General features: G+C 56.3%; 1 protein-coding gene and 1 long non-coding RNA gene across 3 annotated transcripts; one reads left to right on the top strand and one right to left on the bottom strand.

Moving 5' to 3' along the window:
- Nucleotides 1–8,390: 8,390 nt before the first annotated feature.
- On the bottom strand, nt 8,391–15,745 carry EMX2 (empty spiracles homeobox 2). 2 transcript variants are annotated; one of them, XM_076339102.1, is made up of 4 exons: nt 15,505–15,745; nt 14,271–14,751; nt 12,022–12,206; nt 8,391–9,306 (listed from the first exon to the last, which is right to left on the bottom strand). In XM_076339102.1, exons 2-4 carry the CDS (start codon nt 14,659–14,661, stop codon nt 9,139–9,141), a joined length of 744 nt encoding a protein of 247 aa, XP_076195217.1. In that variant the 5' UTR covers nt 14,662–14,751; nt 15,505–15,745; the 3' UTR covers nt 8,391–9,138. The 2 variants fall into 2 exon arrangements, with proteins under 2 accessions (XP_076195217.1, XP_076195218.1); XM_076339103.1 differs by lacking the exons at nt 12,022–12,206; nt 15,505–15,745 and having other exon boundaries at nt 14,271–14,911.
- On the top strand, nt 15,310–17,465 carry LOC143160850 (uncharacterized). Its single transcript, XR_012995447.1, has 2 exons — nt 15,310–15,347; nt 17,090–17,465. It is a non-coding gene; the product is annotated as an uncharacterized LOC143160850 (long non-coding RNA).
- The last annotated feature ends 265 nt before the right edge of the window (nt 17,466–17,730 follow it).

Raw genomic sequence — 17,730 nt, 5'->3', positions numbered from 1 at the left:
GGTGTAAACGTTGCCTTTTACTCATTTTTCATTTAAGTCACGGGGACGAGCGGGGAAACTGCCCGAGTTTTACCCTTACACCCGAAAAGGAAGCGGCCCCGTCCCGCGGGAGGGGGGACCCGGCCGGTCCTGCAGGTCCCGCAGCGCTGGGCGCATCCGCGGGGCCGGGCGCAGAGACGAAGAGCCCGGGGAGATGCGGGAGCCGGTGGCCGGGACGGGAGAAGCTCCCGGGAGGGCTGAGGTGGGCAGCGGCCGAGGAGAGGGACCAGCTCTGCTCCGGCATCTGCCGGCCCCGCGTCCTGCCGCCGCGCATCTCCATCCTTTCCCCGTAGTGCCCCCAGCAAGGAGGGGGCGAGAGAGGGTTGGCGGCCGGTGTCCCTCCCCGTTTGCTGCCGCCCAGCTCAGGGGCACCCCCCGCCTTTCTTTTACCCCCGTGCCCACGGCGGAAAAGGCACCGGAACGGTTCTTCCCAGCAGAGCTGCCCCCAAGCTGCGCTTCTGCCCACTGACGGCTGTGGCCGGGGAGGGTCGTTTCGGGGGGCTGCGCCCCTCTCCCGCCAGCTGCGCGGCGGCGGGGGCGGCTGGCGGGTCCCTGCCGGGGCACCCGGGGCTGAGCCGCCGGGAAACTTTGAGCTGCAGCTGCAGCGGTTTCCATGGCAATGCACGGGGTGGCAGCGGGAGGGTGGTCCCCGCCACGGAGGACACGGCTGCCCACCCCGGGCAGCTCCCCGCCTCCCTTCCTGCCTTCCCGAGCGCAGGATCGGGCCCCTGGGCAAGAGAAACACCCACCGGGGAGAGGAAAGAGGCCGCCGGGAGGGCACCGCAGCTCTGCCCTGCCGCGGCGCAGCCCTGCCGGCCCTGCCCGCCCTGCCCGCCGCCGGGCGCCGGTGCTCGGCGCTGCACAGGCGGAACCGCTCCTGCCGCCCGGCCAGGACTCTCCGCTTTGCCGAGCGGTGTTCTTTGGGGGTCACCTTGATTTGCCAGGGAAAACCGACAGAACAGACCGACCCCAACCTCTCAGGACCTTGCCACAACGGTGGAAAGAAAGCGGATTTCCGAAAGCCCTTGACTCTCCCAAAGGCAAATTGGCGTGAATTTCCCAGCCGGTCCGACGCTGAACTCACGACCCTTCCCCATACTCCCTCTGACAATGTCTCTGCGGCAGTTTCACTCAGTCCCACACGGCGACCTTGGCTTCTCCTTCCACACATGACATTTCCTTCCCTCCCTCCCTCCCTCCCTCCCTCCCTTCCTTCCTTCCTTCCTTCCTTCCTTCCTTCCTTCCTTCCTTCCTCTTTCTTTCTCTTCCTTTCTTTCTTCCCTTTTTCTTTTTTCTTTTTTCTTTCTTTCTTTTTCTTTTTGTTTTCTCTCTCTTACTTTCTTTCCCTTTCTTTCTTTTTCTTTCTGTTTTCTCTCTCTTACTTTCTTTCTCTTTCTTTCTTTCTTTCTTTCTTTCTTTCTTTCTTTCTTTCTTTCTTTCTTTCTTTCTTTCCTTCCTTCCTTCCTTCCTTCCTTCCTTCTCTCTCTCTCCCCCCTCTCTCTCTTTTTCCCCTACCTCTCTCATCCTTTCGCTCTTTATTTCTTTCTCTCTTTTTCTCTCTCTTTCCGCCTTACAGATTTCAGTCAGTGCTTTAGCGAGGATCTGGCTTCCTATTATTTTGCATTCCCCGGGAATTAAAATAAAATAACGTTATTCTTATGAAAAGACGTTTTCACGTTTTATTTGAACAGCCGTTACTCTTCCAAATCCCGTCTTCCTCTTTCGTCCCTTTTTCATGACCCTTAGCAGTGACATTTGGCAGCCCACGGGGAAGCAGGTACGGTTCGGGCTTACAGACCGCTTCAAAAAGGCAACGTGTTTGCTGGGACAGGGAGGGTGATGACTCTCTGATAACTTTCCTCCTGACACAGGAGATAACTCTCTGGAAAAGGCTTTATAATCATATTTGGATCCTAAACATCCCATCACAGCAAACGTCTCGTCTCGAGCATACGTATGCCAAATAAAATAGCCGTGATCGTGTGGATTATAAATGAGATCACAGAAGAGTTTATCTGGGAATATCTCACTCGCGCAACCCACAAGAACGCACTTTCTTCCCTGCCTCTGATACCAACTTGCTGATCTAAAGATAAAATAACAGCCGTGGCTGTATTCTCCGGCCTTATGGAGAAAGTCAGGACTTCGCGCTTTCTGTGAACACAGCAAAACCACAAAAAGGTTGTTCAAATACTGATAAAGCTATGAGTGAAACCCACAAAAACACGGGAATTCAGCAACTTCTTACTACGCAGAGGCTTGGATCAGCTGCTGCTTCCAGACGTTCGGGACTTGACAGATGAGTTTCCACATCTTATCTGAGTTTGTTTGGGGCCAGGTCACCAACACTCATTCAGTCAACACTTTCACCCGGGGACTGAAATTGTTTTGAATTCCTCCTGCCTTTTTTTTTAAACTGTTTAAATAAAAAACACTATTCTATAAGGCGGGGGGGGGCGGGGGGGGGGGAGAGCCGGTGAAGCCGAGCATCGCTGCTCTCTCGGGCTGTTCCTTTCCTGCCTGGGAATCGCTGAGACTTTCCAGAGCTTCGTGTGTCAGACGGGGGAGAGCGGAGCGGGGAAAGAGGGGGCCACCAGTTTGTCCACTCCTTTCCAGGAGAAGACCCCCGCTTTTAAAAAGGTAATCCCAAGCAAGAGGCTGGCTGAGACCGTGGTTGCCTGGTGGGACTGTGGGGCGGCTTTCTGCCCCCCTTCAAGTCCCCAACGAATGTTTTCAGGCAGTGCAGGCGGCAGGGAGATCCTCCGCTCCCGCTTTATAGCCAGGTTGTTAACGCCTCGCGGAGGTTTACTCACACTCAAACGGTTAATTAAGAAAACATTAAGGGTCCAGCTTAAACCAACAAAAGCCAGGCAGCTCCGAGCTGGGTTCCTTCTTGCCACACGGCGGCTGCGAGACCCCCTCCCCGCCGGGAGCCGCCGTCCCTCCGTCCCTTCCTGAAGCTGGGACCGCCCGAGTGCCTGACCGCCTGCGAGCCCTTCTCTTCTTCTCGCCTCTTACGGGGCTGCTGCTTCTTCTCTCCTTCCCTTCCAGGGGTAACCGGCACCCAGTGCCCAAAGCCTTCCCCGCTCCCTCCCTCATCCCCGCCCCGGACCAAACTCAGCCGGGACTCGATGTTTTTTGGAGCACTCTCCCCAGAATGGCAAAGAAAACAGCCACCCGCGGGAGGGTGTCATCAGATCTGTGTGGAGAGCATCGCGGGGTGGGGTGGGGTGATGTCCCCGCCTCTGCCCGGCCGGTCCCCACCACCCCGAGCGGAGGACCAGGGCGTTTCTACCTGTCCGGGAAAACGGGCCGGGTTTCCTCCCATCTCCCAGGGATGGTGCAACCATGTGGCGAGAAGACTGTGTGCCCGAGAGCTCCTTTGCTTTCCCCAGCTCCTACGTCTGCCTGCTCCTCATTATTTAACCGTCCCAGGGAAAAATAATCGGTCAGTTTTTCTGTCTGTCCAGCCTTAGGGAAGGAGGAAGGATTAACACGGGGGAGGCGACGTGCGGAGCACTGGTGGAAAAGCGTGGCCTTTGTTTTAAGACATCAAAAAGGAAAGACAGAAAAGGATGGACACTACCTTCCAATACTCTTTACTTAGCTGGTGACAAAAACTCCGGGTATGCACTGAATGCATAATTACCCCCAACTGAAAATTCCCTATCTAATTTGATATTTGGTGCTCAGCAGAAGCTAGCCTTCGTAAATAATATACAAAGTAAGAAACCTAATCCAGCAAGCTAGAATGTTTAATTCATCATTATGCGAGCTAATTGGAAGGTGATTATATGGTAATTGCTCATTAGTGGTGTATATTTATCGCTGTACCTTATGTCAAGGCCATGGGAATTGTGTAGAGTCTGTTCTCTCATTTCAAGGATCAGTTTCAGAAGCAGGAGCAAAGCGGGCGAGATCAAGTTCTTCCTGACGTCAGGTCCAGCCGTGGGCGATGGAGAGCGGGTCCATAAATGCTCGCCCGGAGCCCGCGCAGCATCCAGGGCTCCGGCCGGGCCGTGCGGGGGAGAAGGGGCTCCCGAGGCCGAAGGGCCGAGCGGCCCCACGGTGGGGAGGAGGAGGAGGAGGCAGGGCCTGCTTTGCCTGCTCCCGGGCCGGGGAAGCCACCTGCGAGGCGGGCTGAGCCCCGGCGGAGGAGCGGTGCCCGCAGCAGCCGCCCGCCCCGCGCCTTGCGGGGGGAGTCGCGGAGCTGGGGCGGCCACGGCCCTCCTTGGGGAAAAGGGGACCGAGGGGGCTAGCGGTGGGGTTCGCCCACAGCCGACGAGTCGCCTTCCCTGCAACAGGCGCTAATTGCAAAAGGCCAATTGAAAGCGAGCGAGGGAAGGTGATTAATGGCCCTTTCGCTTTCAAGCGCGGACCACGGCCTGGGCTTTCCCGGCTGAGAGGGTGTCCCACCAGGAGAAGGGATGGCGAGGAGAGAGGTTACGGCTCGGGGTCAGGAGGTTCTCTAAACTCCCGCTTCCCCTTCGCAGCGGGACCCTTTGGAGAAGTAAATCAATCGCTGTATTAGCTCCGAGCAGTTATGAACCGCTGATGGACACGGGAGCAGGGGCTGGGAGAATCCTGTTTATCAGGGAATCCGGTCTGGCCGGAGCCGCTTTGCCTATTTCCTACGAGGCAGGCAGATAGTCAGCGTGTTAATTACGGGGGAACCGCTAATTTCCGCCAAGCCCTCCGAAGTAACAGCGCGATCCATCAAAGGTGGGGGGGGAGGTAGATAAGCAGCGTTTTGAAACACAACAAAGCGAGGACTCCGAAGGCCTCCGGCCTCACCCTGGTCGAGTGGCAAAGAGAGGGGTGCGTGGGTGCGTGTTTGCGCTGGCGTGGGGGATGCAAATCACACGCCGTGGCAGCCGGTGGGAAGTGGCCCCGGAGGGGCTAGGAGCCGCCGGCTTTGTTCGAAGGGAAGGGGTTAAAAATCCAAGGCGAGAGGGGCCAGATCCTGGGCGCGGAGCCGAGCCGGGAAGGCGCTGCGCGGAGCCGGCAGAGTTGCGGCGAGGTCAGGATCCGGCCCTCTCCGCCTCTTGCCTCGCCACCGGCGGGGGGACGGGGCGGCCGCAGGACGGGCAGCGCCGGGCGGAGGCGGCCGGGCCGGGCGGGGGGAGGCATGGGCGGGAACCCCCGGTCCTCGGGACCGCTGCTTGGCGGCGACACGTCTGAGAAGGTCCGGGGGAGGCGAGACGGGGCCGGGAGGGGGGACACGTTGCGCCGCCCTTGGTCGGTAGACAGAGTAAAGGGATGGAGGAGGGAGACGGCGCAAAACCAACCGGTCCGATTTGCGGTCATTTGCCGGCGCCCGTGCGCGGTGGAGTGCGCACCGCTCCGCACCGCTCCGCGCCCGCGGGCCGCCCCCCCCCGCCCCCGCGCAGCCCTGCCGGCGGGCAGGGCCGGGGGGCGGCCCCGGGCGGGTGGGGTGGGGTGAGGTGGGGGCTCGCCGCTCGGCCTGCAGCCCCCTGCCCAGCCCGTGGGTCCACCTGGCCGAATCCCCGGCGAGGCGCGGAGAGCAGCAGGCTTTCCGCGGGGGCGGCCGTCCTCGGGGGGGGCAGCAGGCCTCCGGCAGCGGGCACCCAGATTTCCTTCGAAAGAGCAGTAAAAATCCGCCCAAGTCTGCAATTTGCCACCCGAAATACACCCTCCCTCCCCCACCCCTCTCAGTTATTTAATATAAAATGTATTTTTAAACACCCGCTCGGATAGCATCTCGCCAATATTTATATTTCCACGTTGCCTGGCATCCACTGTCCCACATTAGACTCTGCCTCTCTCTCCCTCTCTCTAATCCTGCCACTTTAAATAGATGAATTAATAAAGCAAATGAGGGTCTAATAAGCTGACTGTCCTGCCTATTGAGGCAGGGGGAGAGAGACTAGAAAGTGCGCCAAATTTGTTTGCAGTGGATCAAGGCTAGCCGCCTTTGCTTCACTTTCTTTATCTTAATTCCGACTTGAAAAGATATAATTATCTAGTTTGAACAGAGCTGCTATCAAATCCTTCTCTAGGCAAGGCAGGGGAGAGCTGGAGTGGATTGCAGTGTTCTGAGCCGCTTGGTGCAGCCGGAGATAGGGAGTAATGAAGTTGTGGAGTCCTGAGATACAAAGGGCATTAACCTCATTAGCATGAAACCTTTTCTTCTAACCATTGTGGGACCCTTTCAGACTCCTAATCCCCCCTATTTTCAAAGCTTGGTTTGTAATAAAGCTTTTAGGGTTTTTTTTCAAAGCTAATGGCATTCTCTGAAGATTTTATTGCTGTTACGCTACATAGGACGCTTAATTTTTTTCCCTCTCTCCCTCTCTTCCCTCACGGTTTAAAAAAAAGGCGGGGGGGGGGGAAGTATATGGTTCCCGCAGAAATAAGCCTTTTATCAAGATGGGAAACAATTTCTAGAAAGGCCCAAGTCTGCTGTTCGGCCGCGATCCGTTTAATGTTTGCCCATTTGCATGGGTTTGAAGTGGAGCGCAAGCCAGCTTGGGCGAGTTAAGGTGAAATGTGCGCCCTTCTTGGTTTCAAGATCTGCACCATCAGCTGTTCGAGGAGGGGGGAAACGCAACGAGAAGTTTACCTTGGGAATAGCTCTACTAAATAATTAGCCTAGGTTTAAATGGAAGGGACTGCATTGCGACATGCGTCCTAACCCTGCCTGGGCCTCTCTCATATTTGTAGCACAAGTGAATGGAAAGTCACCGGGATTGTATAAGGAGCAATGTTTAAAAAAAAAAAGATCGGATTTTTTAAAAAAAGAAATAAATTTACATAGTACCCGATAGAGCCAACACGTGCACAGAATGTCTAATCTTAACTTTTCAAGGCAGGATGTTTAACAAAGCTCGTATTTTCGCGATGCATTGTAACTTCGCCTTATCACAGTGTAAAGGGTAGTCAGATTGTCCTAAATTATGTCCAACTAGCCCCCCTGGATCCACGGATTAAGAGATTAAAGGAGACCACTGGGCAATGCCTCCTCTTTCCCCTTCATATTCCTGGTATGATAATTGCCTAAACTGATTTGCACTTTCACAAAAGCTTGCAGGATTCTTTGTAGCTCGAACAGAGCAGACGAGGTTTCTCTATCAATGGAAATAAAACTGATTAATGCAGTCTATCAGGCTAAGGAGCAAATGAAGCATGAAAAAACAACTGTGTACCCCCAGAAAACCAGCTAGTTCGCTCAAGGACCCAGAGCAACCTTCCCCCCCCCCCCCTCCACTTCTTTAATGTCAGAGTTTTACCCTGTGCCCAGGATCGCTCCCTCAGAGCGGCGGGGAGAGCAGCAGCTGGGGCGCAGTCCCTGCCTCCCAGGACCTGCTCCTCACCGCAACGACCTGGCGAGGGAATTTAATAGACGGGGAAAAAGAAAATGGGGGGGGGGGGGGGGGGGGCGGGAAGGAAGAAAAAATCCTCTTCCTCTAAATAAAATACATATTTTTGCCAAGGAAAGCCCCTCTCCCTCTCCGCGGACCGCGGCTGCTGCGGACCATTTTCATCCGCCCATTACGAGCCGGTTCGCACTTCAGTTTCTAACCAGGGAAGGGGCCGGGTTTGTTGTTGTGGGTTTGGGGTTGGGTTTTTTTTTTTTTTTTTTGAAGGTATTTATTTACAGCAAGTGGGTCTCTGCGGCTTATTTTTAGAGGTCTATTTACCAGCCAGTGAATTCATTAAGAAAACGCGCCTATGGCCGCAGGAATGCGCGGCGCGGCCGGGGGAGCGCAGGCTCCGACCGCAGGGGTTCAGCAGCTAAAAGCAAGGCGGGGGGTGCGGGGGGGGGGGGGGGGGAACTACCGGTTTCCGAGAAATTTGGGGGGAAGGGGAAAATATATTGCTTAAAAATTTAGGGCATATTGATAAATCTTTATTGACAAAATATTGACAATGACATACTTCTTGGAAGTATATAGTGTGTTAGAATTCTAACAAATTAAACACAAAACACAAAAATATTTACATTCTGGTATAGAAGACATGAAGGAAACATTTGTCACTTTTTTTTAGTAGCTCTATGATCTCGGAATATTATAAGGTCAGTGCTTGAAAATTGCCCCAATAAAAATGGCCTTTAAAAAAAAAAAAAAAAAAATCGATCCGCGATTTTAAGTCCCTTTTCTCTGGATCCTCCCAGCCTGGGAGGTGTACCCGCCGCCAAACCTGGTCGCTGGGTTTGCGCTTTATTAATCTTAAAAAATAATCATCATCCGGTTTTGCAATGGGGATACAACTGGGGGGGGGGGGAATAATTTGATTTGATTTTTTTTTTTTGGCAGCAAAAGTTATGACCAGCCCCAACCTCCTCCCCCTTTCCCTCCCGTCCCTCCCCTGCCCCACCGTGTTTGTCCATCCGGAAGGAACACTATGCTTTGTTACTGCTACTTCATTTAGCTTTCACAAACACTTTGACGCCAGAAGTTATCATAAAATGTTTACAGACTGCACATTTCTCGTAAAATAAAATTAAAAAGCACACAGAACCTGTCTCAAAGGGGAAAAAAGTTACAATTCATTTCTGTCTTTAGGAACCAGGGTAATTTTTTTCCGTTTTTTCTTTTTTTTTCTTTTTTTTTTTTTTTTTTTTTTTTGCCCAGACGGCTTTTCACATGCAATTCAAGTTTCTGAAACAGGTGTGGATTTTGGCTGCTTATGGAAATTTCTCTTTTAAAGACGGAAAAAACTGTGAAGTGCAAAATGTCCTGTAAGGTGGTAATTTTTCTGGTTTGGTTGGGGGTTTTTTGTTTCTTTTTTTTCTTTTTAAGATTTTTTTTTCAAGATTTTTTTTTTTAATTTTTTGACGTTATGCTTTTAAAAGTGGACTGCGAGAAACGGAATACCTGTCAATCACCTCGTCCCGGTGTTTTGGCTTTGATTGACAGATCCCCCCTTGCCAGAGCGGTGCCGGCAGTGCCACAGTTCGGACCTCTCGCGGTCTCGCCCTCGCTCGCTCCCAGCTGCCCTCCCAGACGGGAATCGCATTTTTTATGAAGATCTCCGTGTCCCTTCCCCGCACCGCCACGCCGGGTTAGGTGTGAGCCTTTAACACTTTCTGTTGGTGGGGTGCCCGGCTTTGAAAAGTCCAAAAAGTGCCAGTTTTTAATCGTCCGACGTGACGTCGATTTCCTCTGGACTGGCTTGTTTGGTGGCGATTCTCCACCGGTTAATGTGATGAGTCCCTTTTTTCTTCTGTTGTGAGTCTGAACCTTCCTCTTCCAACTTTTGCCGCTTGAACTTTGTCCGTCTGTTCTGAAACCATACTTTTACCTGCGGGAGGAAAGGCACCGGGCGTTAGTCCGACGCCTGCCCGGACGCCGGTGCTGCCCGCCGCCCGCTGCCCTGGACGTGCCGAGGGGCTCCGGGCTCTGCTTGCTCCGTGCCCTGCCTGCTCCATGTGCTGTGTGCGTTGCCTGCCCCGTGCCCTGCCAGTACCATGTCCTGCCTGCTCCGCGCCCTGCCTGCGCCGTGCCCTGCCTGCGCCGTGCCCTGCCTGGAGGGGGGCGAGCGGAGCCGAGGCCCGTGTGCCTCCTAAACCTCTCCGGGAAAGGCACAGGCACGCTGACCTACGTCCTCCAGAGGACCCAGGGGTGCGGGAGTGGGCAGCCGCACCGGTGCGTCTGCGCGGGTCCGCTCCCCGCAGCCGAGCGCGGGGCGGGCCCGCGCCGCAGGCGGGAGGCACCGCGGGCGCACCTGGCGCAGGGCCGCGGACCTTCCGCGCACGAGTAGCCCCGCGCAGTGCCCGCGCGTGGCGCCAGGCACCCCACGTGGGGAAAACAAAGCGTGGCTGCGCGGCGGTGGGCTGTCAGCGCGGCGGCCCCGCCGTCGGGGCAGCCAGCGGGGCGGCTCTTGTCACCCGCGCCCGCCGAGGTGTTCCGCGGCCTCCAACATCGGGAAAGCGACCCGGGGCTGCGGCGGGGGAGACCGGGCCGGCTGCGAGGCGCCCCCCGACCGGCAGCCCCGGGCCCGGCCCGGGCCGGCCGGCGGAGCAAAGCAGGGAGCGGGGCGAAGCAGCGCGAAGACCTCGTCCCTCCTAACGGGGCGGCGGGATGGGGCCGGGGGGCGGCGGAGCGAGATCTTTTCCTCTTGGAAAAGAGAATAAAATGAAAGAAAAAGGCCCGAAATGAAAAACGTCCGGCGCTCCCCGCAGCGTCTCCCCGGGACGCGCCGTCCAGGAGCGATCGTAGAAAGGCGAAAGCTGCAAGTGCCGTCGTAAATAACCCTCTGAATTTGTGCAGTGCCGAATAAATCTGACTTATCCATCCGGCAGCTGACTTCAGTGCTTTAATTACAGATAGTATTGATCTGGGAGCTATCTCCAGGGCTGGCCACACTCCTTGTAGCGGCCAAAGGTAAACATTTTTTTTTAAAGCAGTTTAAACTCTGGTTCTGTCTGAAAGTGCCTGATAAAGGCCCCAGCAAGGGGGGAAAAGGGAACTGGAGCATTTTAATAAGCTGGTTTAACCCGCTTCGCTGCCTCTTCAGAACAGAGACCTGCCTGGCCGGACACACATCTCTGCTGCATTTTCATATTCTCCAAAAGTCCCCCATTAAAAAGCTGAGCGGGGAACAAGGGGTGAGTTTAATTTGCTTTTAGTTTGCTAATTGAAGGGGAGGACGGTTCATTTCTGCACGCTGATCTCCCAAAAGGGAGCTCATTTGTAGGGGACTGGGGGTTTGACATCCGGACAAAAGACCCCAACCAGCTTCGAAATCAAGCAGCACAAAGACCACCTTAAATACAGCTTTCCAGTGGAAATAAGCCTGTGACCGGTCCCTTGTTCGGAGAACCTCATAAAAGTGGCGATCCCTTTTTATTGTTTTGTTAGGGAGACATTTTAAAACAAAAGCTCCAACCTCTTTATTGCTTCCCCCACGAAAAGGAGTTAAAAAAAAAAAAAAAAAAGTGTTACAACTTAATCCGCCCAGAGAACGCTGTGTTTACTGGGAACTTTGAACTAGGCTGCGGCTGGGTATTTTGGCTTTTTTTTTTTTTTTTTTAAGTACAGTGCCACATACTGTAGCAGAGACAATCCCCATCTGGAGCCCTCTCTCCACGAGTCTCCTGGAAGGGCACAAAACAAAAGCCCGACACAACAACAACAACAACAAACAACCCCCCAAGCCCCAGCCTTTCTTCCGGCGAGGAGAAAACCGCGTGAAAAACGCCCTCGCAGCGGGCCCGCCGGCCGTGGGTCCCCGCCGTCGGGGGGGAGCCCGCGCCCACCCCCGCTCCCCCGCCGCCGCCTCCGCGCCGCCCCACGGGCGTCCGGCCTCGGTACCCGCCGAGACCCTCGCCCCGGGACAACCGGAGCAGAAACGTCGCTAATCGTCCCTCCAGATAGACGACCGAAATAGTCTCCGGTGCGGTTCTGGCCCGCAGCCAGCCAGCGGGGGGGCGGGGGGGATTCCTTGTAGTTAATAATTTCTCTGCTTTTATTTTTCATCTTTATGCCCTCCTGAACCGGCTCCTCGCATCCCCGCTGCCGGACGCCGGGCTAGAAACGAGTGAAAAACCATCCGAGAAACTGTATTTCTGCCGTAGGGTCCAAAGGGGGGTTCTCCCCTCCGCCTTTTGTTTTGGGGGCTTTTTCCCTAACATCCAGCTACTTCTGAGGGTCGCCCCAGACCCGCAGAGAAATGACCAGGACGGCCTTTCACTTGCAGGTCGCAGATCTCGCCGCTCCCCTTCCCGCCCGGGCCGGGGCTCCGGCCGGGGCTCTCCGGGGAGACCCAAACCGTGCCCCGAGCCCCGCGGCGACCCCCGGCGCAGGCGATGGCTCTCACGAACGGGCGAGGATTTTTTAACACCCGGGCGAGGGGGGACCCCTCACTCCGCCCCAACCGGCTCGGGTCTGGAGGCCTAAATACGCCCAGAATTTGCCCGTATTTTTGCCCACATCTCCGGGCCGGCCGGGTGGGTTTTCCCAAGCAGATCCCAGTACTTTCGCTTTCCCAGCTGCCCGCTCCCTGCTTCCCCCTTACCTGAGTTTCCGTGAGGCTGAGGCTGTGTGCCAGCTGTTTTCTCTCTGCTCCTACTACATAATGGTTCTTCTCAAAGGCATGTTCCAGTCTCAGTAATTGGGATGGGGAGAAAGCTGTACGGATCCGTTTGGGTTTCCTGGCCAGTGCATTGTGCAATAGGAAGCTCTCCGGGCTGGTTTCATTCCCTGGGCAACAGGGTAAAGCAAGAGATTAGCAAAACACCTTCCCCAAACGCGCTCGAGAGGACTTTTTAGCGCGAGAATTTTTGGCTCCCACCATTTCCCGCAGGAGAAAACTGACTATAGTTTCTTTTTTATTTTCAGAGGCTTTTTTAAAATTAAAATTTCCTTCGATAAATAGGTGGTGGGAATGAGCAGGGGAAGGAGAGAACTGGGAGAAAACCAAATACTAAAACACAACTAAGGGAGCACTACGGGGGAAAAAAGCACAGGAATTGGCCAGAGCCCGGCTGCGGTGGCTGCGGCTTCATGCTGCAGCTGCCCCCCTTCCCCTCGCCCACCGGCGGCCTCACATCTTTCCTTGTTTGTTTGTTATTTACATCCTCCCGGCGCGGCCAGCGGGGCAGCGGCGCTCGGTGCGGCCCCGGCCGAGCCCCCGCCTCCTCTCCCCGGCCGGCCGCCGCGCTCCGGGAGCCGGCAGCCCGCTCCCCCGGCCTCTCCCCGCTTCCCTCGCCCAAAACCCCGGCCGGGGCCTTTCTCCTCCCGCTCCCCTTCGTTTTTCCGGTGTGCTCCCCGGACCGGGGGCTCCCGCCGGTGCCCGCTGCCTGCTGCCCCGCCGGCGGCGGGAACCAGCGGAGAAATAAAGAAACAAACTTCGGGGAAGCCATGGGGCGGCCATCCCAGCCGGCCTGCTGCGGAGCGGGGGCGGGGGGGGGTGGGGTGTCAGCCGGGGCTTTTTGGTGGGTCTCTCCCTCCGGGTTGGCCCTGTGCCGCTTCTCCGGGTCGGTCCCGCTAAGGTGGGAAAGGCACCGAGGGTCTCTCTCCGTAAGTGCTTTAAAAATCGTTGCAGGGGGAGGGTGTGTTTGAAATCAGGCTGTGGCTCAACACCAGGACATTTCCGCCTTTCATCTACCGCTCTTTACCAATCGCCTGACGACTGCGACAAATAATTCGGTGAGCGAAACCTGTAATTTTATTCTGCGAGGGTAATAATCCATTTTGTATCTCTGTCCGCCTGGCTTCGGGAAGAGCGACTCCTTTTCCAACCCGGGTGCCACGGCTCGGCTGCAGAAGGCCGAGGAAATGGATATTGCAGGTGGTTTGTTTTCGTTCGGAATTAATAAATAAAAATACCGAAACAAAAAAAAAGGCAGATGGATCCCTCCGAGCGGAGGCTGATTTTTTTTTTTTTTTGTGAGTATAACGAAAGAGGCAGGAGCTAGACCCATTACGGGAGAAATCGGCTTACCCTACGGAGAAGACGCTGCCGGTTTCAAAGGGTTAAACAAGGGGGATTTTATTGATTGTGCGCCATTGGATTTGGTTATTTTTCTTCAGCCGGTTATTAATCGCTTGGCAGCTGGGAGCGTTTCCCTGCCCGTAACGAGGACGGAATCGCCCTCTCTGCCCCCAGCACCGGCTCTCCTCCGCAGCCCCATCTCCCCGCGCTGCTCCGGCGCTGGGATTATTTTTTTTTCCCCTTCTCCTTTCTCCGGGGTTCGTTTCATTTTTCCCCCGTCCCCGCTAACAGGGGGAGCGGCCGGATTTGGGGCGGCGGCTCCCCGCGGCCCCGGCAGCCCGGCCCCGGCAGCCCGGCCGCCGGCCGGGCACCGCCGCCTTCCAGGGGGAGCCTAAACCTCGCGACCCCTCCATTCCCCTCTCTGCGGGGCGGCTTTCTTCGGGGGCTCCTCCGTAGCTTTTAACCCACCGGAACCAAAAATACCCACCTTTTTCCCCCGCTTTTAATCTCCGGTTCTTTCGGGGCGAGAAAGTCCCAACCGGCCTTGCCTTCCCGCCCGCCCCCCTCCTCCCAGGGAAACCAAAACAAACCGGGAAAAGAAGCAAAGCAAAACCGAGCCCAAGCCCCTCGGCTCTGACAGCTCCTCAAGTTTGGCGGCGGGGGAGGCAGGCACAGAAGACCCTCGGCCCAGCCGAGCCGAGCCCGCGGCTCCGGGCAGCGGCCGCCCGCCCGCCCGCCCGTGGTCCCCCCGCATCCGCGCCGCGGGGACCGGCCGGGGGCCGCCGGAGGATGAAGGGGTGGATCGGAGGGAGAAGAAAAGTTGCACGTACCTTGGAACCTGTGGCCCAGATACCGGTAGCGGTGTATTAGCCAGGGGTAGAAGGTGGAGGGGTCCCTTTGCTGCGAGGCGAAGAGCGGGTGCGTGGAGTGCGAAGCGGGCAGCGGGTGAGCGGCCAGGGCGTGGGGAGGGGGCACGGGATGGACCGGCACGGCCGGGTTAGGCGGGTGGGAGACGGCCTCTGCAAAGACCAAGTCCGGGTTGGAGTAGACCCCCCTGCCAGTGGAGTGGAAGCTGTTGAGAAAAGGGTTCATCGGGCTGGAATTGGCATAGCTGAGCGCCGCCGGCCGGATAGGATCCTCGGAGCGAGACGCGGGCAAGGGGCTGTCTTTGGCCACCAGCGACTCGATGGTGAAACACCGCTTGGGTGTGGGCTGAAACATGCTGCCGCGGCGAGAGTCCCCGACCAAATCTCTGCCTGGCTCTCTCTGGTGCGCGGGAGGCGATCCGGGGAAGTTTGCAGCAGGGAGTGACTTGAGGAGGGATAGATACACACATAAATAGACAGGGGCTGGAGGAAAAGGAGGCAGCGGCAGCCAGCGGTACCCAAAAGGGAGACACACACGCGCACCGCGCACACACACACACGCACACACACAAAAAAAAGTTGCTGGGAGAAGTTTCCCTCCTGCAAGGAAAAGGCGGTCGGCCCCCCCTCCCTCCCTAAGTCCAAAGACAATCCATGGATGTGATCGGCCCCTTCACAAGTTGTGCAAACGATTTGTTAGTTCATGAGCCTAATTAGTGCTGGGATCACATAAACAGCTTCCTCTGAAGCCTGGTAAATGGCTTGATGATTGGTCGCTATTACTCGCCTTGAGGTTGAAGGGGGAGACTCTTTAAAGTGCGTCAGAGGGGAGGCGAGCGCCGGGCAGCGCCATCGGGAGGGATGGAGCCGCGGCGCGGCGCGGATCGGAGTGCGGCGGGAGCGCGCCCGCCAGCGCCGGGGGGGGAGCGCGGCGCCCCGCGCAGCCTCGCCCCCGCCGCCGCCGCCCCCGCGCAGCGCCGCGCCCGGCCCCGCTCCGCCGCCGCGCTGCCCTCCCTCCCCTGCCGCCGCCCGGCGACCAAGGTAGGGGGACGGGGGGGGCTCGGCGGGTGTGCGCGGGGCAGGGGGCGGGGGGCGCCGCATCTCCTCTCGGGGCCGGGGGGGAGAGTTAGGGCTGCTCCGCCAGCGTGACACCCCGCTCCCTGCCACCTCTCGGGTGCTCTCAGCCCGGCGGGGTTACCTTGATCAGCCCCGGGGCGTCCGGGAGAGATGCCCCGCTTGGGAAAGGTTTCGTTTCGTCCCGGTGGGAGAACGGGTCGTCCTCCTCCTCCTCCTCCGAACTTATTTATTTCCCCCTTCGCTCCTTCGCACTCCCCGCACCGCGCGGTGCGGAAAACAAAGCGGAGGGCAGTTGCATTATGCAAAGCTGGGACACGCCGGGCTCTCGCAGACGGGACAGGGGAGCGAGTCTCCGGTTCCAGCCTTGTCCGTATTTTCGCGATTACCTTTGGGTCCGGGGATGATTTTAGGGCTGAGTTCTCCTGCTCCCATTGGCTGGGGCTGCAGAATAATTATGATCACATCCTAATACTCTTGGCTGGTGCTTACTGTTTATTGGTAGTTAAGGATCTATTATCTATTCATCAGCCTCCCATTTTTGCCAATTACATTCTTCTAAAGTGAAGTACCAGCAGGTATTTTGCACATTTACAATTAATGATAAAAAATCTGGCGTACTTTAAATCTATTACGCCGCTGTGTAATTTATCTTAAAGATGCGGAATTGCTAATGTAAATTAATGTTTCTGTTGAACCAAGGGATGGGGGGAGTCTTAAAACCAGTCTAGCGTTTCTTTCCTTCGTTCCCGGACTTTGTTTTCTATTTTCTTTCCACTTTATACACAAAGAATCCGTTACTCCGCTGCACTAAAATATGCTAAAAAATCGCTGTCTAAACGGTCCCCGCTTCTTTCCAGTAAAGGGCTAGCTGAACTCTCTTCGCCTTCCCCGCTCTCTCCTAAAAGCGCCTGTTTGCAGCTAGCCGATATTTTTAACACAATACCAAAACGGCGGGCTAAATAGAAGTGACAAAACAGCGCTGGGCACGCAAGGATGCCGGTGTTCGTGCGCCTTTGTGTTTTCCTTTGTGTACCCCGCGCTGTCTGCACTTTGTGGAGGGAGAAGTTCACTTTCCGCATGAAATGTAAATCTGTTCTCCAGGCGTTGGGCGGCTGTACGTATAGGCACCCATATCCACACGTGCATACGACTGCAGAGACAAAGTGAGCGAGATGGTTGTGCGGCGTAACTCGAGTCTCCTGACAGATTTTGCAGCGAGGTGCCATTCTCCCAGGTCTCACACGTTTGGGAAAACCTCTCCTGCCCGCAGACACCCGGGCAGACAGGGGCGCAGGGCTCCGGCCCCGCTGCGCTGAGCTTGCTGCGGAGGGGAGAGACGGATTTCCCTCCAGCCCCACTCGTGTCCCTCGTGAATCGCTAGTATTTTAACTTTTTATTTCCCCTCTCCCCCTTGTCCGCGAGACCTTTTCCCCTTCAACCGGCGGTAACGCTCCTCTCGCAGAGATCCGGGGTTATTGACATGAGCGAGGCTGAGAAAGAGCCGTAAATACGACGGGTGTTTGATGTGCTGATTTCGACAGGGGTCTTGGTTCCTGACCACCGAAAAGGAAAAAAAGAGAAATTTCCCCGTCTCCTAGGAAGAGCCGTGTTCTGCATCTGCGTATTTACACTTCCCCGGGACGGCAGAATGAATCTGAATTGGAAAAACTTCAACTCCTTTTTTCCCTTTTTTTTTTTTTTTCCAGACATCCTGACATAATCACAGGGCTCCTTTGAAAACTGCATCAAGTAATTCAGCAGCTGGGGAGGAATTATATCCGTGTGAAAAACCGTCAGACACGCAGAGCGGGGCTAACCCTCCAAAACGCTCGATAAATTTCCCTCGACCCTCTTTACCTATCCTCTAGCCTAAAATCCCTTCCCGAAGGGGGGTCCCGTCGCTCTGGGGCTCGGCGGAGGGGGCTGCAGCTGCAGCGGGGAGCTCTCCCCCTGCCAAGCCCGATTTCGCCCGGGAAAGCCGGTGATCTCGGCCGCAGCAACCTGGAGGTCCCCGCGCCGCGCCGAGCCCTGCTCGCTTTCTGTGCCTGCATGCATACATATACATATCTACGTGTATAGATATATGCGTGTGTGCGTGGATATATACAGGCAGAGAAACCGCAAGTCGAGTCTGGGGAGCACCGTCTCTCTCTGGGATTTGTCATAGAGAAAATAGGCCAGGGACAGTCAGAACAAAAACCAAGGGGACTCGGGATGGGATTTCCCAGGATTTTCCGCTTCCCCCTAAATTTCTGTATCACTCGCCCACTGGTCGCCGTGGCCGTTTCTCGTGGGCGCCTCCCGCGCAGCCCACGGCCCGTGCGGACCCACTGCCCGGCGCTGCCCC

Source organism: Aptenodytes patagonicus, chromosome 5 (assembly GCF_965638725.1).
Source record: "Aptenodytes patagonicus chromosome 5, bAptPat1.pri.cur, whole genome shotgun sequence".
Taxonomy (NCBI): Eukaryota; Metazoa; Chordata; class Aves; order Sphenisciformes; family Spheniscidae; genus Aptenodytes; species Aptenodytes patagonicus.
The sequence above is the reverse complement of the archived record's forward strand: the minus strand, read 5'-3'. Positions and strand labels throughout refer to the sequence as shown.

Bases quoted from the DNA above. Each gene is read 5' to 3' on its own strand.
- EMX2 (XM_076339102.1), bottom strand. From the start codon at position 14,661: ATGTTTCAGCCCACACCCAAGCGGTGTTTCACCATCGAGTCGCTGGTG. The intron at 12,207-14,270 runs GTACGTGCAACT...CCTGTTGCCCAG, and splicing joins TCTGGGCCACAGGTTCCAAG to GGAATGAAACCAGCCCGGAG. The intron at 9,307-12,021 runs GTAAGGGGGAAG...TTCCTCCCGCAG, and splicing joins TCAGCCTCACGGAAACTCAG to GTAAAAGTATGGTTTCAGAA.